The sequence below is a fragment of the Dermacentor silvarum genome, chromosome 1 (genome assembly GCF_013339745.2).
Source record: "Dermacentor silvarum isolate Dsil-2018 chromosome 1, BIME_Dsil_1.4, whole genome shotgun sequence".
NCBI classification, from domain to species: domain Eukaryota; kingdom Metazoa; phylum Arthropoda; class Arachnida; order Ixodida; family Ixodidae; genus Dermacentor; species Dermacentor silvarum.
In genome coordinates this window covers 5,695,485-5,711,345 of record NC_051154.1, presented here as the reverse complement: position 1 = coordinate 5,711,345, position 15,861 = coordinate 5,695,485, and the positions used below count along the sequence as shown (strand labels likewise).

The following is a 15,861-nucleotide window of genomic DNA, read 5'->3' as shown; positions in this document are numbered from 1 at the left end:
ATTACTCGTTCGAGTCTAGAAAGTAAGCTTTGTTCACGTGAACTTAGCATCTGAAATGCCGCTCGAAATTTTGCTAGCCGCATTGAACATCGTACCACGTGGATGATGCGTATGTCGAATTCCTCTCCCTTGCACTACTTTAGTGTTTGTCGAGTGCGTTGAGTGTACGCAACGTGAGCGGAGTCATCCCTGGTTTGCTGTCACCTCCACATCGTCAGCGCTGCTGCCCCGGACTACAATCGAGCTACCCCAGGCGATGCAGATGCCTGTGGCCAGTTCGGCGCAGCGATTTCGGCGGCCGCCTGTGTCCGGCTCGCTACCCTCGGCAGCTGGGAAAAGATCCGACAATCACCAGCGGCTCACGCCGGCAGGGTGCGTCGGCGCAAGCGACGCTTGCTCATGCCGACTTCTGCGTCGCCGTTTCCGGAGTCCTGGGCTGGAGTCGTGCCATCGAACCTGCAAAGGTGATGCTGTGACCAACGGACGCCAGCGGTGAACCCCAGAGACAATGTCGGCTCGTATGTTGTGGATAACGTGTGGACATTTCCTCAGCGCGGCCACTGTCGCATGTACTAACTTTTGTTCGCGACGCGCGCGTTGATAGACCGTGTGACATGTTTCGCTGGAGTATCTGTAGTGATTTAAGGTTGGGGGGGATGTGGGGATGCGCGACTCTCACGCGTCTCCTGTAATCCGGCTTCACCGCGTGGCTAAGCGCCGGCGGCGGTCGTGGTGGTTGCGGCGCATTGCGAGAGATGGCGCGAGTGTCGCGATGCTAATGCCACCGAACGGCGGCGGGACTTGGGAGAAAAAGGTTGAAGGCGCTTCCGAGCTCTTTGGCTTGGGATCGGCGACCAACACGCACGAACGCTTCGCGCTTGCGCCGGCCCGCCTCGCGGGACCGTCTCGCGAGGCTAAGTGCAGGACACCGGTATGGACGAACACGAATCGCGCCACCGTTCGCGTGACCGTACACGTGAACGACTAGGCGATGGTGTCACAGCATGGGGCGAACATATTCGCTCGCTATCGAGTCGCGGTGAGTCGGACTTCCTTGATTTGTGGCGCACCCATGTGAATGTTCTATTGGTAGTAATTCGGCTAGTGTGTATTAGTGTATGAAAGGTGCAATAAATGTTCTTTTGATTGTTTGCACTACTGTGTTGTCATTCCTTTGTCCTAAGAGCATGTGTGAGACCCCACAAACTTTAGCATGGTGTTGTGGGGCTGTTGCATAACATTGAGGCACAAATAGTGGCAAATAACGTTTTCTTGACATTTATATAAAAGTATCTTTGGGCTTTCATATCTGACCATTGTTTGTAAATAGCTTTTAAAACGCTATGTTCTTGTCATTTTTAGGAGCAATTTACTCCAAAAAAATTAGTGCCTAAATTGTTTAATAATGATAATACCATGTCTACCAACTATATAATAATGTAAGTTTTGTGACAATGAAGAAAATAGTCTATTTTTGGAAAATATTTTTCTCCCACCTGGGGGCGCGATTGGAGATCTTTGTTCGTTTCACATTCTGTTCGGTTGCTGCAATGTCACAAAGTGGCAGTATGCAAAATTTGTGACAACGGTTCGGAGAGAGCAGTCAGTCGGCGAGTGGCGAACTCCCCGGACGTTTGTCATCGGCACTGCGGCTACGGAATGGTTTACCGCTTGCCGATTGGCTGCTTTCTCCGTCCTGTTCTCAAAAACTTTTGCACACTGCCACTTCGTGATGTCACAGCAACTGAACAGAATGCGAAACTATAGTGATTTAGATAGCTGTAATGGGACGAGGGCGATCCGGGAGCTGAGGTCGTTTGCACGGAAACCGGCAGGCGGCGCTACTGTGCCTTTCACCTGAACCGCCCCGCAGTGCGCGCTTATTCGCCGCGCACTCATCGGAAGAGTACGATATATTTGAAGCTCATGCTTGACTCCTGAATGTTTACATTGCTCACAATGTCAGCAAAAGGAGAATAAATATATTTATATAGTGTTGTCTATAGTGAATAAACAGTAAAAAACGATGTACAGCGCGAAGGAGAAGGGCTGAGAGACGACACACACACAGCGCAGTGCGTTTCGTCTCTCCGAGTTCCTGCCTTCGCGCTGGATATCGTTTTTTACCATGGATACCAACTAGCCCAAGCAACCACCTTTGTGTAAATAAATATTTTTGTCTTAAAAGCTCCCAGCCATGGGATTTTAGGTACAAATCCGCCTATGATAAAGTTCGCGGAACTACGCGTGGCTACTCGGAATGAACGGGTGTACCAGTACATCGAAAGGGGACCGCCGGGGCTGTGATTGCAAAAAAAAAGAAGAGAAAAAAAGAGAGAGAGAGAAAGGATAAACGCTCGGATCACAAAAGCGGCGTCAAGTAAAACAAAACCAGGCCCCTAGGTCGTCCTGCTCAGCTTAAGGTGCTTAGCTCTCTGTGGCTTTGCGCTTCTCGAGCTGTTAATACCTTTGACTAAGAAGTGGAGTTGCGTGAGGACATAGAAAGAAGCAATTCTCATGCTTATTCCTTGTGAGCGTCGCATCCAACACCACTGGAGCAGAGAAAATTACTCTTTACAAGAGCCACAACATCGCAGATGCTGTTCGTGTGCAGCTCTAAAATGCTTAAGCATTCTGTGAATATGTTCTCAAGAGCTTGAATAAATGAGTACAAATCATGCGACGGATACAAAAGTCCTCCCCAGTCACACTGCTCAGTGTACTCTGAGGGTAACAGGTGTGGCTTCTGTTCGCCTGACGAGGAGGATGTGCTCACATAAACAGCAGTGAAGTTTTAGGACGCACTTTCTTGCTACGTAATATATTAGCCGCTATTGACTCCTCGCCATTACTAATTATGAGTGGCTAGCACGGGGAGCTTCTACTATGGCTAGAGACTCTTCAGCTTCTTCTAACCTCACTTGGGCGAGCAGATCATCAACACTGTTTGAAGAAATGTTGGGAGTTTTGTCGACCACGCTGAGAAGTGTATTTATGATATCAGGGGTGCCATTTTCACCGTCCACACTCCTTGCCATGTTGTAAAATGACAAACAGTTCACTGTGATAAGAAACTGATCTGGCGAGGGGTGGGCATTACAGCCGCTGAACTGGCGGATAATGCCAAATATGTGCTCTACGGAGTCGGTGTTGAGACGAGGAGTCATCAAGTACTTGAAGCCTACATTCTCTGCCAAGTACTTCAGGAGAGACAATGCACTGGCAATAGTGACTCTCAGCCCTGTCGTCGTGGAGTTCCAACCTGCCTGCTCCCTTGCAATGAATGTGCTACCTCCAGCACCTGCTTTGCCTCGTCCATCGTCCGTGACACACTCTCACATACAAACGTCTTTCGTATGTACAGTACGTGCGGCAAATTACTGCACTGGCCGCTCTCGCCGTAGTTCATCAGCACGGTCTTCTCAATGCCGACAGTCTTTTTCTCACTGTCCAACGAAGCCAAAACAAACCTAACACCATCATAGTTCGGAAACGTGAGCAGTTCCCAATGCTCAGTGGGTTTGGGAATTTCACTCAGCACAAAGGCGCGATTTTCAGCGCCGTCAACTATGTCCACAGTTTCACTGGTCTGCAGGTCATCCTCTTGCAGGCACGCCTTTTTGTCTGGTCGGCATGGAGTTGTAAGGCAGCCCTTTTCCTTGTGGGCCGTTCGCGTGATGGATTTTTCGAAAGGTACATGGGGTGATTAGGTAGAATCGTGGGCACGGCTTCTGTCGAGAGAGAGGGCTTTCCACGTGGTGTACGTACCTCTTTGCCTTCGATCACGTATACGTAATCTCTCAGTACATACTTTCCTTCAAAATGAAGCTCGCATATGGCGTCAGTGGCATCCAGCGGCTTGTCCTTGCGGTGTAAATTCCGCTCCCATGTCAGGCGCATTTCTTCATTCTCGGGGACGCTGAACAGAGACAACTTCGGGGCATCTTTCACTCTGCTGAACCCAGTCAAAACCAGGCGCAAAGGAATAGTTCTTTCGCCGAGGTATCCCTATCTCATAATTCAGTATTTCAGCCAACTCAACGCGCACACGCCACCAACAAAACCGCGCACGTGCAACTACAATCACACGCCGGGGCCTGTCCGAACGCGTGCGGCGGGGATGCGGCTTCAGGTGAAAGGCGCAGTGGCGCCACCACACGGTGCGCGAATATTTCCGTGTGTTTCGCCTCGCAGGCGGTGCCCCTACCCGCTCTCCCTCGACCCACTACCCCTATCTAGTTCAATATAGCGAAACGAACAAAGATCTCCGATCACGCCCTTGATTATGCGTGGTTTGAGAGAGTTCAAATGACACTCGAATGTATAAAAATATTTTTTCCCTGAAATATTTGAGGGAAATTATTTATACCAATGATGGTTAAAATAAAGTTGGATATTCTCGAGTGTACCAGTTGGCATGGAATGAGCCACGTGTGCAAAAATTAGCTTGCAGAGTGTGTGGTGCACCCATGATGCCTTTCAGAGCAAGGTGGTCACCAGGAAACTAATTTTGGGACGACACCAGCGTTTAGGTTGGCGAGCTTTCATGCTTATAGGTAGTGCTCCGTGTTTCGGTATCCGATTTCAAGGGACAATGTGATCTGGTGCCGTTCTTTATCAAAAGCGCAAGTTCTAAGTGCTTATTTATACAACTTCTTGTTTGACCGATTTAAAGTTTACCGCACGTCGACAGTATCTCGGAGACCGCACCCATCACACATTTAATAACGGCATTGTCGCGCATGAAGCGAGAGACTTCAACAGGTTAACGAATGTAGGCGCACCAGAAGCGCGCGACGGCATCTTGATATACGGTCCCCTGGCGACACTAAGGCGCGCGCGCCAGGCTACAGCGGCACTACGGCGCCTAGACAACATCGAATATACGGGCCCCGGGCTTCGTCGCCCGCTGCCCCCCTCAAGAGATTTCATTGGAGTGGATTGCAGCCACGCGGAGCGGAGTATTGGGTGTGTGTGATTGGTCTGCTCGCACCCGGGCGCGAGAGAGAACAGTTTCAGACAGCCACGACAGTGAGGGTCAAGCATGGAAAGCCTGCTCACAGAAACCTTCGCATGCTCATGTGACGCATTTCTGCGGCGCGTCAAGAGAAATTTCGCGCGAGCAAAATGGGAAGAAAACGAAAGCTTTACGGCGACTACGTAAAAGAGTATAGCGATTTCGAAGAGTCGACGTCCTCTTTAGGAGTCATTGTTTGCAAGCTTTCTCGTGTGACAGTTAGCATTGCCAACGGCAAGGGCGCCGTGAGAATTGCGGAGCATTTACGATCACAGCGCCACGTCCATATGCAGAAGCGCCACACAGACACAGGTCAAATCTTGCTGACGTGTTGGTGCTTTGAAATAACGGCTGCGTGAGAGTGAACGCAGTATGCTTCGTACAGTTTCACGAGGTTTCGTCGTGCACGCTTACTTCTATGCCAGGGTCTAAACAATCTTGCATGATTGGAGTCCGATTTGTTCATATCGTCTTGTTATTCCTATCCCACAGGCAACTTGCCACAGTAAAGTTTGCTGGAAGAATGCATCACTCGGGCCTGCTCAAAGAGAGAAGATGCGAATGACATCCCGCATCAGTTTTGCTGTGCACTCTGTCATGCTGGGATTCCACTGCACCAGGCTGATGGACCTCTTGGCAGCCTCTTTCGAAGCAAGTGTCCGGCGGCACGCACGATTCCAGGTAGTGACCAACTATATCGGAAATACCTACATGAGGTCAGTGACAAAGACCTTGCGACGATAAGCCCTTCGATGAAAGACGAGCCCATTTCCGTCACCATCGACGAGTCACCGGAACTTCGTGGATGTCCGGCCTTGGCGGTGCTTGCAACATTCTACGATGACGAGCTTCCTGGACGTAGAACCCTCATGATCGACTTGCAAATAGTGCAGCAGTGTAACGCAGTATCAATTGGCATGTTGATACAAACCGCCCTTCAGAAGGTTGGAAAGACCTTAGGCGATGTAGCTGTATTGTGGTCTGGCTCAGCTTCCTACATGCAGAAGCTTCACAAGGACTTGCAACTCTCCAACCTCGAATTCAAGACGCTTCACTTCAAGGATCCGTGCCACCTACTGAACAACGCTCTGGAAAATGGAATCAGGACGAGCTCGTTCAACGTAGTTCACGATTTTGTTGTGAACTTTCCTGCCATGTTGAAATCGTCCCGGGAGCTGCGCCGTAAGTTTGGTCTTGTGTGCTTGGCCTTGGGCATGACCATCAAGTCGCTGAAAACCGTATATCCGTATATCCGTCGAGGTGGTTCTCTTTTTATGAAGCTCTAGAAGATATTTTGGACTACTGGCGTGCCATTTTGTCTTTCTTGAGAAGCGACAAAGCCAAGGGGACGAAGTGTGAGAAGCTCAGGAGTCTTGTTTCATCGCCTGAAGCTGTGCACGACTTGCTCGTTAAGATGAGGTTTCTGAAGACCAATGTGTGTGCCGTGATCTCAATCATTAAGGAACTTGAGGCAGAGAGTACCCTGGTACACCAAGTTTATCCCATACTGGGGGTTCGTTTGCACGCACTCATCAGTCAATGGCGGGATCCAACTGAGGTCTTCGCATCAGATGTCACAAGTATGTTGGACCTCCTTGATGAGAATCAACGCTTAACGACTGTCGCAGACTTTAACAATCTGGATACTACGCTGCTGTTGCCGAAAAGTGGAGACACACATCTGAGAGGAACCTGTGCGGTCAACTCCAGTACACCAAAGAATCGTTTGGGTACTGTGTTCAAATTGTGAACCCAAATGTGAAGCATGAGTTTCCCAGTGCGTTTGAAACCTATGCACCTATTTTTCAATTAGTGCTTCTTGAAACTGACGACTTGAGCCAACTCCCGAGTGATTTTGCGAACTATCAGTGCTATGAAATACGTAACATTGTTGAACCCCTGTCGTTTTGGAGACTTCACAATGTCGAGTGGCCAGTGCTTTCTCGCTGCGCGCTGCGTCTTCTGGCGCTTCCTGTTTCTAGCGCTAACATTGAAAGGGCGTTTTCAAAGCTGAGAGTTGTCAATAGAAAGGAGCGCGCTTCGATCGCTGACAGCAATCTCGCAAAATATGCTTGCGTGTTTTACAATAAGCTTTAAGCTAAGGTTGTTATACGCAAAATTAAAGGTGTTCTGTGTTCAAGTATTTTGCTTGTGCGTATACGTTTTTGTCCATTGAAACGTTTCGTTGTAGGAAAAATAAAATGTGCTTCGTGTATTTTGATATTTTAGTTTTCAGATATGAATTGATCTAAGATTTTCGGGTTTTGAGACTAAGGCAAAACTCCGAATTTCAGAGAATTGGGGATTTACGGGAAATAAACTCCGATAAACGCCGAATTTCCGCCAGAACTATAAACTCCAATAAACACCCGCCGATCTTCAAGAAAAATCAACACCGAAAACACAGAGCCCTACTTATAGGTTATCAACTGCGGAAACAAGAGGTAATGCCTGCATCTGTTGTGTTGATCCCCTGCTGCGCAGCTGTTGAAGAGGGATGTGGCTCATACATTCTTTCAGGGCGAGTGTTTGTGAATTGGAGCTGTGTGTGGTTGTTAGCCCTGTGATTGTTAGCCACTCAGAGTGATGGTGGTGGATGTTCTCAACTGCAGGCATTGTGTAATATGTGATGTCAGAAGTAGGCCAATAAATTCTTGCATGCTGTTTTGGTGCACAGGCGGGACAGCTACACGGATTCTCCCTTGTGCGATTCTGAAATCGTTGAGATGTGCAGTGAGTGGCAACAATGGGGGGGGACTGATTTCACTACAAAGCTTTCGTTTGCCTTGTTGACTTGTGGCACTGGGCAGTGGGACTCAAGCCTTGAATGTCTTTAGATATGTGTCAGGCTTTCTGACGTGGCAATCTGTTGCAGTGAAAACCATGGGAAGCCAATGCATGTGTTTTGAAAGAGCCTTCTTTTTTCCTTGCAGCACAGACAAGGAAGACACCTTTGGCCTGGGGTGAGTGTTGAATTGGATTCGCGGTGTAAGAAACCGGTGCACAGCACACGCATTTGAGGCCTTGCATGCATCGTCCTTGGGTGGGGGCAGGGTGCTCTGCATCCACGAAGAAGGCAGCCGGGCTGAGGGCCTCTCAGCCACTCAGCTGGAGGTGGCCTACCGCGAGGCTGGTGGTGGAGCAGCAGTGGGTGCTGGCTGGCTGGACGGCCTGCTGGGCTGCCTCCGCCCAGTCTGGAGCATCCTGCACAAGACTGACGACCGGCAAGGGCCCGGTGAGTGGCTCTTTGACCTTGATGGGGCCAACAGAATGATCGCACATGAATGGGACACTCCTAAATAAAATAGAAATCTAACACACCCACAAGTTTAAGTGAGGCTTACTTCCGATGCACTGACAGTCAGAAAAGGATGAAACCAGCAAAGTAGGGTGCAAATTTATTGACACCTAATGTCTGTCTTCATCAATACTTCTTTTTGGGCGAGTTGGTACATCTTCTGGATGCGGCTATCGGGGGTTCAGATTAGAAAGAAAAATAATTGTTTGCGTCTTGTTGCGCTTGTTTGGCTGTTTTGAGCTTGCGTTGTTGGCACGATGTTACCCTTGTTATGTTTTCCCCTTTCCCTTGCTTCACTCTGGCATATATAAGGTGTGCTATCCTTCACAATAAAACCAGTTGTTAGTCAGCGCCTGTGTGTCCGTGTCTCCCTTCTTGTGGTCGTCTGTTTGCGCTGTTACCCAAAGTTTCATAATGTCTGTCATGGCCGTCCATCTTCAACAGCTTTTTATCATTGTCTCTGGACCCCAGCATTGTCGCCTACCTTGCGATCCACTTAATATTCCACATTCCTTGAACCACTCCACTGAAACCCCAATTGGGATAATGGTCCACTTCACCAGTTCATCCCACAACACATGCAAGTCTCCAAAGGGCTAAAAACACATGATGCAACTCCATTGCCGTTAGCTTAGCTTTTGTAATTAAAGCCTCAAAGTGGCATGCTGCCATCCTGTGATGACAGTGGTGATGATGACGCTGGCTCTGATGGTAGGCTTTTGCTGACACTGCAAATGCAGTTTTGTAGTCAGTTATGATGCACAGGCAATTTGCGAATGAATTTTCTTGGAAAAGCACACATTAGAATAGGGGAAATATGGTATTCATTTACTGTGAGCTGCCATTTTTGCTTGAAAAATTCCTAGAGCAGGCGAAAAATATGCGTTTTCAGCAGTAGATTTTGCTTCTTTGACGCATTCACCTAGCACCATCAAGACTGGGGATTGCTATTTGACGTTTATGCCAACCAGTCAAGTTTGAGTTATTTCATTGCTATCTACAGTCACGTGCAATATGAGGTGCAACACGGAGCGCGTGGTTGAAGCGGCCTTAACACTACACGATGGCACCGATATATGACAAATTGGACAACTAAACACCATTCCGATTACTGGTATTTGTGAAACAAATTTTTCCTATGTCGGCACTGCCGTGTAGTCTTGGGGCGCCTTCTACGTCGGGCACCATGTTGCAGCTCATATTGCATGGGACTGTACATGCACAACTATGGAACACACTACAGTAGAACCCCGCTGATAGGTTTTTCACGGGACCGTAAAAAAAAACAAAAAACGTAAGAGCCGGAAAATGTAAGAGCCGAGAAATAGGAAAAAATGAGAAATGAAAGTAGTGCTGAACTGCACACAATATTATTTTAATTCTTACGTATGACAAAAAGTTGTAGTTTCGCCCGAAAGCCGAAGCATCGATTCCGATAGCAAATTAGAAGACAGCTATACAATGTAAGGATAGTAGTTTTGTCGTCCGTGTAAACTTGTAATCATTCGGTTATTAACTATATTAACAAGCATGGTGTCAGCGCGCACAGGCAAACATGAACATATCACACTCGATGAGCACAGACACGCGCTGTCAGATGCTGCCGTGAGGAAGCGCCACTGCAGCAGCGAGCGAAGTGACCTTTGTGCTGTTGTCCATCGCATCAACGCAAACTGACTGCTGAGAACACACAGCACGCACAAAGCTACGACCCGCTGACGCACCAATACTGCCTAGACTCTGCCCCCAACACAGATGGCTTTCATGATACGGCCAGCGCGCCGCCGCACAGTGCGCATGTGATGCTAGAGTACAACTTCTAGTACACTCATGTACAACTAGAGTGCACTAGACGTGTACTAGAGTGTACGGTCCAGTGGGCCGAACGGCGCTCTCCCGCTGAGGCGCCGCGTGTGGAAAAATTGTGCGAGGGCACTGCGAGCGAACTGGATTGGGGCGGAGACGCGCTCCGCGGCACATTCAGGGTACTTTCACTGCGGGCGCCGAGGCCGATTGCGCTTAGTACGCTCTTAAAATAGTGCTTTATTTCAACTGCACATTTATGTTTACACCATTTTGCCAAACATATATATTTGAGGCATGGATTATACAACGCGACGTCTTCAATTTTGCTGTCGTTGTCAAGTGCGTCGTCTGCTAGCCAGCGCGCGTTCGCTACGCGGACGCTGGCGGACGCCCAGTTTTTCTCGCAGAACGTCTGTGCAGTACATTTTTTAATGTTTAGTTGCTTTGGTGCGCCCATGACTCTTGACGGCCGGTACCAAATGTTGTTTTAGCCCGGTGAACTGTACTTTTTACCACTGTCTTCTAAAAGTAACTGGTATCTCCGCAACATGAAGCTACGTAAGAAAATTTTATTATTGATATCGTGTCATTTTACGCACGCTTCTTGTTGGTGGATATTGATCAGGGACAGTCATCGAAGAAAACAGCATTAGAGTGAAATAAACTAGGTTTATTAACTGCCTGGCGCGAAGAATGACCAATGTATTTCTAGATAATTCAATCAAAGGGTACATATACATATATATTCACAATATATATGTAAAAAAAAAAACAAATGCTCTAAATGCACGAATTGAAAAAGCGAGAACGCCCGACCAGAATAAGCGCACGTGTTTGCAGTAACACAATTATAAGTGAATACTGCACATAAAACTCTCATTCGCAGAAATGATATTCATAGTAGGCAAAACCATGAGATATATATATATATATATATATATATATATATATATATATATATATGTGCAAGTGTTGTTGATATACTGTACGACGCCGAATAGTAGTTTCCGTTCGAATGTAACGCCTAACAGCACTGTTGAAGTCTCAAAGGGGAGGGACTTATGCAAGTGAGGACTGTTATTCCGGATGATTGTGCTGCCAGAGAGTCGTGGTTGTTGCGCAGAGGCGCAGTTCCTGAGAGAATTAATGCGTGGGTGTTAATAAGTCCTGCTGAACAAGTTCCTAGCTGTAATTCAATATAAACGCCCCGTTTTGGGGCAGCCTGTAAATCTGCTAACTTGATTCAGACAAGGAAAGCTTTTTTTTGACAGTCTCATCCTGTTTGCAACCCATTAAAACTGGGTGCCCCATGTGGTACCACACTTATCTTCTTCAACGAACGCAACAGATCTGCACATATCTCTACGTGTATGTGAGAGATGCCATTCCTTCAATTGTTTCATTATGGTCGTTATGATAGTGCACTGAATAACTGAAAGCAGCCGTTTATAATGTACAAGCTGCTGACTTGAGCGGTCATACATTTGGGAACGGCATTACATTTATGTATGAAATATGGGATAAGCGCGTAACATGTTTTTCTCGGAAATCAGACTGGAGAATAATTTATTTTACCCCTCGAAAAAAGCCGAAGAACGCAGCCACCGACTTTTTTCTCTCTTTTTTAAATTTAAACAAATTCTTTGGTTTTACGTGGCAAAACTACGATATCATTATAAGGCACCCGGTTTAGTTTTCACCACCTGGGTTCTTTAACGTGCACCTGAATAGAAGTGCACGAGCATTTTTCCATTTCATTCCCATCGAATTCCCCCGCGGGGGCGTCTGCGCAAGCAGGCGTTTGGTGTGTTGTGACACCACGGACCCGAGCACATGAGGGTTGGACCCTCCTGCGTTTAAGCGTACGTGGCTTAGCCGTGTCCGGGGAAAAGAGGATCCTGGGGGTTGAGCCACTGCCGGGTGTTCGGACCTTTGTGGCCCCTCGGCGGAGGCAACACACCTCTTTGGCCTCGGCTTCACGTAGACGGCACCCCAGGACTGACCCACCCGGGGGAAATCGGTAGTTGCCTTTTCCTGTCTCTCTCTCCCTCCAACCTTCGTGTTTCTCTCTCACTTTCCATGTCTCCTGTCTTCTCTTCACTTCGTTTTACTTCCAATTTTCCAGGCAGCAAGGGTTAACCTGGTGTAGTTTATCCAGCCTTTGGTCTATTATATTAGGTTATAGTAGCTATGTACAGCTGGCGTCTACGTCTCCTTCAGGTCTCATAGCGTCCCCGTGTTGGGCTCGGTGGTGGGCGGCTGGCATAGTTACCGAAATCATTGTTACCTTTATGGCTCTTTCGTCATTTCCCCGACTCCCTGATCGCTCTCACAAACGAGGGCGCACCGAAGATATTTTTCAATTTTATGGCAACCGAACAAAGAACTTTCCACGTTTTCACGTCATCCACTCTGATAAACTTGAAAAGACAGTGAGAATGATCTCACCCTTCCTCGTCTCGAAATCTCTAACCGAAGTTTTCGGTCCGGGTTACAAAGCATCGAAAATGGCCAGTGGTGATCTGCTACTCGAGCTTTGTGATCAGAAACAACATGAAAAACTGCCCAATCTAGTGTCCTTTGGGGATGTTCCAGTAACAGCAACCCCGCACCGTACCATGAATACCACCCGCGGCGTCGTATCCGATGCTGATTTGTTGGAGCTATCTGAAGCTGAACTCCTGGAGGGCTGGAGTGATCAGAACGTCATCAGTGTCAAACGAATTAAGATGAGGCAAGATGGTAAAGAAATTCAGACCAAACACCTAGTACTTACTTTCGACTCAAGTGTTCTGCCCGAGTCCATCGAGACCGGGTACCTCAAGATTCGAGTTAGACCATATGTGCCAAATCCTCTCAGATGCTTCAAGTGCCAAAGGTTCGGTCACAGTTCGCAGAACTGTCGAGGCCGGCCGACTTGTGCCAAGTGCAGTGACAATGAACATTCCTCTGAAACATGCCAGAACACTCCGCACTGTGTCAACTGTGATGGCGAGCATGCCGCATACTCGCGGTCGTGCCCGTCTTGGAAAAAGGAGAAAGAAATTGTGACAATCAAAGTAAAAGAAAATATTTCATTCAAGGAGGCACGCAGGCGGGTGTCATACCTGTCAAAGAGCAGCTTTGTCGAAGTGGCGCGTCAGGGGGCAGCGTCGCAACGGCTTCCGGCGGCTGTACGGCCCACACACAGTGAGCCGGCAGTGACGCCATCCGCCCCCTCGGCAGCTGCAGCTAGCGCTGCTCCGCCAACTCACAAGAAGGGGCCATCGACCTCCGGGCTGGTGGCCTCCAGGGCCTCGTCCCTCGAGGTGAGGCCTTCTCGTCAAACCAACCGCTCGCAAGAGCGCGTGTCCAGCGCCTCACAAGAGGCGATGGACACAACAACCGGCCAGGCGACGCCACCAGCGCCTCAGGAGCGGCGAGAATCTCGCGATTGCTCTAAAAAAGAAAAAGCCTGCATCACAGGGCCCCACTAGGGCTCTGTAGCTTAAGTTAATCTCCTTTACACACAGCACAAAAAACACTTTCAACATGAATACACAAATAATACAGTGGAACGTCAGAGGACTCCTACACAACCTCGATGACGTCAAAGAAATTCTACACAAGTTTAATCCGAAGGTGCTGTGTGTTCAGGAGACACACCTTAAATCTACACAATGCAACTTTCTCCGGCAATACGCCATCTTTCGGAAAGACCGCGATGACACCGTGTCATCTGGCGGTGTTGCTATCGTAGTTGACAGAGGTGTTGCCTGTCGAGAACTGAAACTTCGTACGCCCCTAGAGGCAGTTGCTGTCCGAGGGGTATTGTTTGACAGGCTAGTCACTGTTAGCTCTATATACATCCCTCCTAATTATCAACTTAATAAAACTGAATTTCAGAACTACATATATGAACTTCCGGCACCATACATAGTTGTCGGAGATTTAAACGCACATAACACATTGTGGGGAGACTCTCGTTGCGATGCGAGAGGACGCCTAATTGAAAACTTTCTCTTTTCTTCAGGAGCATGTCTACTTAATAAGAAAGAGCCAACTTACTACAGCATGGCGCACAACACATACTCCTACATAGATTTAAGTATCGTGACGAGTACACTGATTTCGTACCTGAAGTGGTCCGTTCTGAAGAACCCTTTTTTGGAGCGACCACTTCCCAATCATGTTAAAACTGACAAAACAAGATCTATGTTCCCCACGCATTCCCCGATGGAAGGTTGACTCGGCTAACTGGGAACGTTTTCAAGAACAAACGTATTTAAGCAGGGATGATATTGCCTCTTTAAATATAGACGATGCTGTAGCATATATAACGGGCTTTATAATTGAGACTGCCACAACATGCATCCGTCAAACTAACGGACTGGCTAATAAACGTCGTATCCCGTGGTGGAACGAAGAATGCAAGGAAGCACGGAAAAATCAAAACAAAGCTTGGGGCCGACTTCGCGACTCTCCAACCGCCGAAAACTTGATTAGTTTCAAACAAATAAAGTCCCAGGGTAGAAGAACACGTCGACGTGCTAAAAGGGAGAGTTGGGAGAAGTACATCTCCAGTATAAATTCTTACACGGATGAGACGAAAGTGTGGAATCGAGTAAATAAATTAAAAGGCCGGGAGGTACACCCACTCTCCTTAGTAAGTACTCAAGGAGAGAGCCTGGAAGATCAGGCTGGTTGTCTGGGCGAACACTTCGAATATATCTCCAGTGCGTCCCACTACACACAAGCATTTCTGAGGTTGAAAAAACGCGAAGAGCGACAGCCCCTAAAACGTAAAGGTTCATCGAGTGAGGCCTACAACTATCCATTTACTTTAACTGAACTGAAAGCATCCCTCGCTTGCTGCAATAACTCGGCGCCAGGCGGCGATCGTGTCATATATGAAATGATTAAGCACCTGAATCCTGAAGCGCTGAATACGCTCCTGTATCTTTTCAATGTTATGTGGGCGGATGGATATATCCCGTCCTCGTGGAAGGAAGCTATAATCATTCCCGTGCTTAAACAAGGTAAAGACCCATCCCTAGCCAGCAGCTACAGGCCAATAGCGCTTACAAGCTGCCTGTGCAAACTATTCGAAAAAATGATAAACAGGCGCTTAATCTGTTTCCTTGAAAATAACAAACTACTAGACCCCTTGCAATGTGGTTTCAGGGAGGGTATGTCCACAACAGACCACCTTGTTCGCATTGAGTCTTATATTAGAGATGCTTTTATACATAAGCAGTTCTGCCTCTCAGTGTTTCTCGACCTAGAAAAAGCTTACGACACGACATGGCGCTACGGCATTCTCCGAGATCTTTCGGCGATGGATGTCCGTAGCAAAATGTTGAACACAATTGAAAGTTACCTATCTAATCGCACATTCCGCGTAAGAGTGGGCAACGCTTTGTCTAAGTCATTCACCCAAGAGACCGGTGTGCCACAGGGAGGCCTGCTTAGTTGCACACTATTTATTGTAAAAATGAATTCCCTTCACACAGTCATTCCACGCATAATGTTTTATTCCATTTATGTCGACGATGTGCAAATAGCCTTCAAATCATGCAATATTGCCATCTGCGAACGACAAGTACAGCTGGGAATAAACAGATTGTCCAAATGGGCAGATGATAACGGCTTTAAAGTAAACGCCCAGAAGAGCACTTGCGTACTCTTTACAAACAAGAGAGGCATAACGCCTGTCCCCAGTATACGAATCAAAGGAGATGCGCTCTCTGTGAACAGCGAC

At 47.8% G+C, this 15,861-nt stretch overlaps 1 protein-coding gene across 3 annotated transcripts in view; it reads left to right on the top strand.

Annotated features, from left to right (window-relative positions):
• Positions 1-15,861, top strand: part of LOC119456255 (mitogen-activated protein kinase kinase kinase 12-like) — a 237,110-nt gene that overhangs the window by 45,532 nt on the left and 175,717 nt on the right. For all 3 annotated transcript variants that reach the window (XM_037717919.2, XM_037717911.2, XM_049660863.1), the window contains exons 3-4: positions 7,951-7,980; positions 8,071-8,252. In XM_037717919.2, the coding sequence (XP_037573847.1) occupies positions 7,951-7,980; positions 8,071-8,252 (212 nt within the window). The remainder of the gene's footprint in view (positions 1-7,950; positions 7,981-8,070; positions 8,253-15,861) is intronic.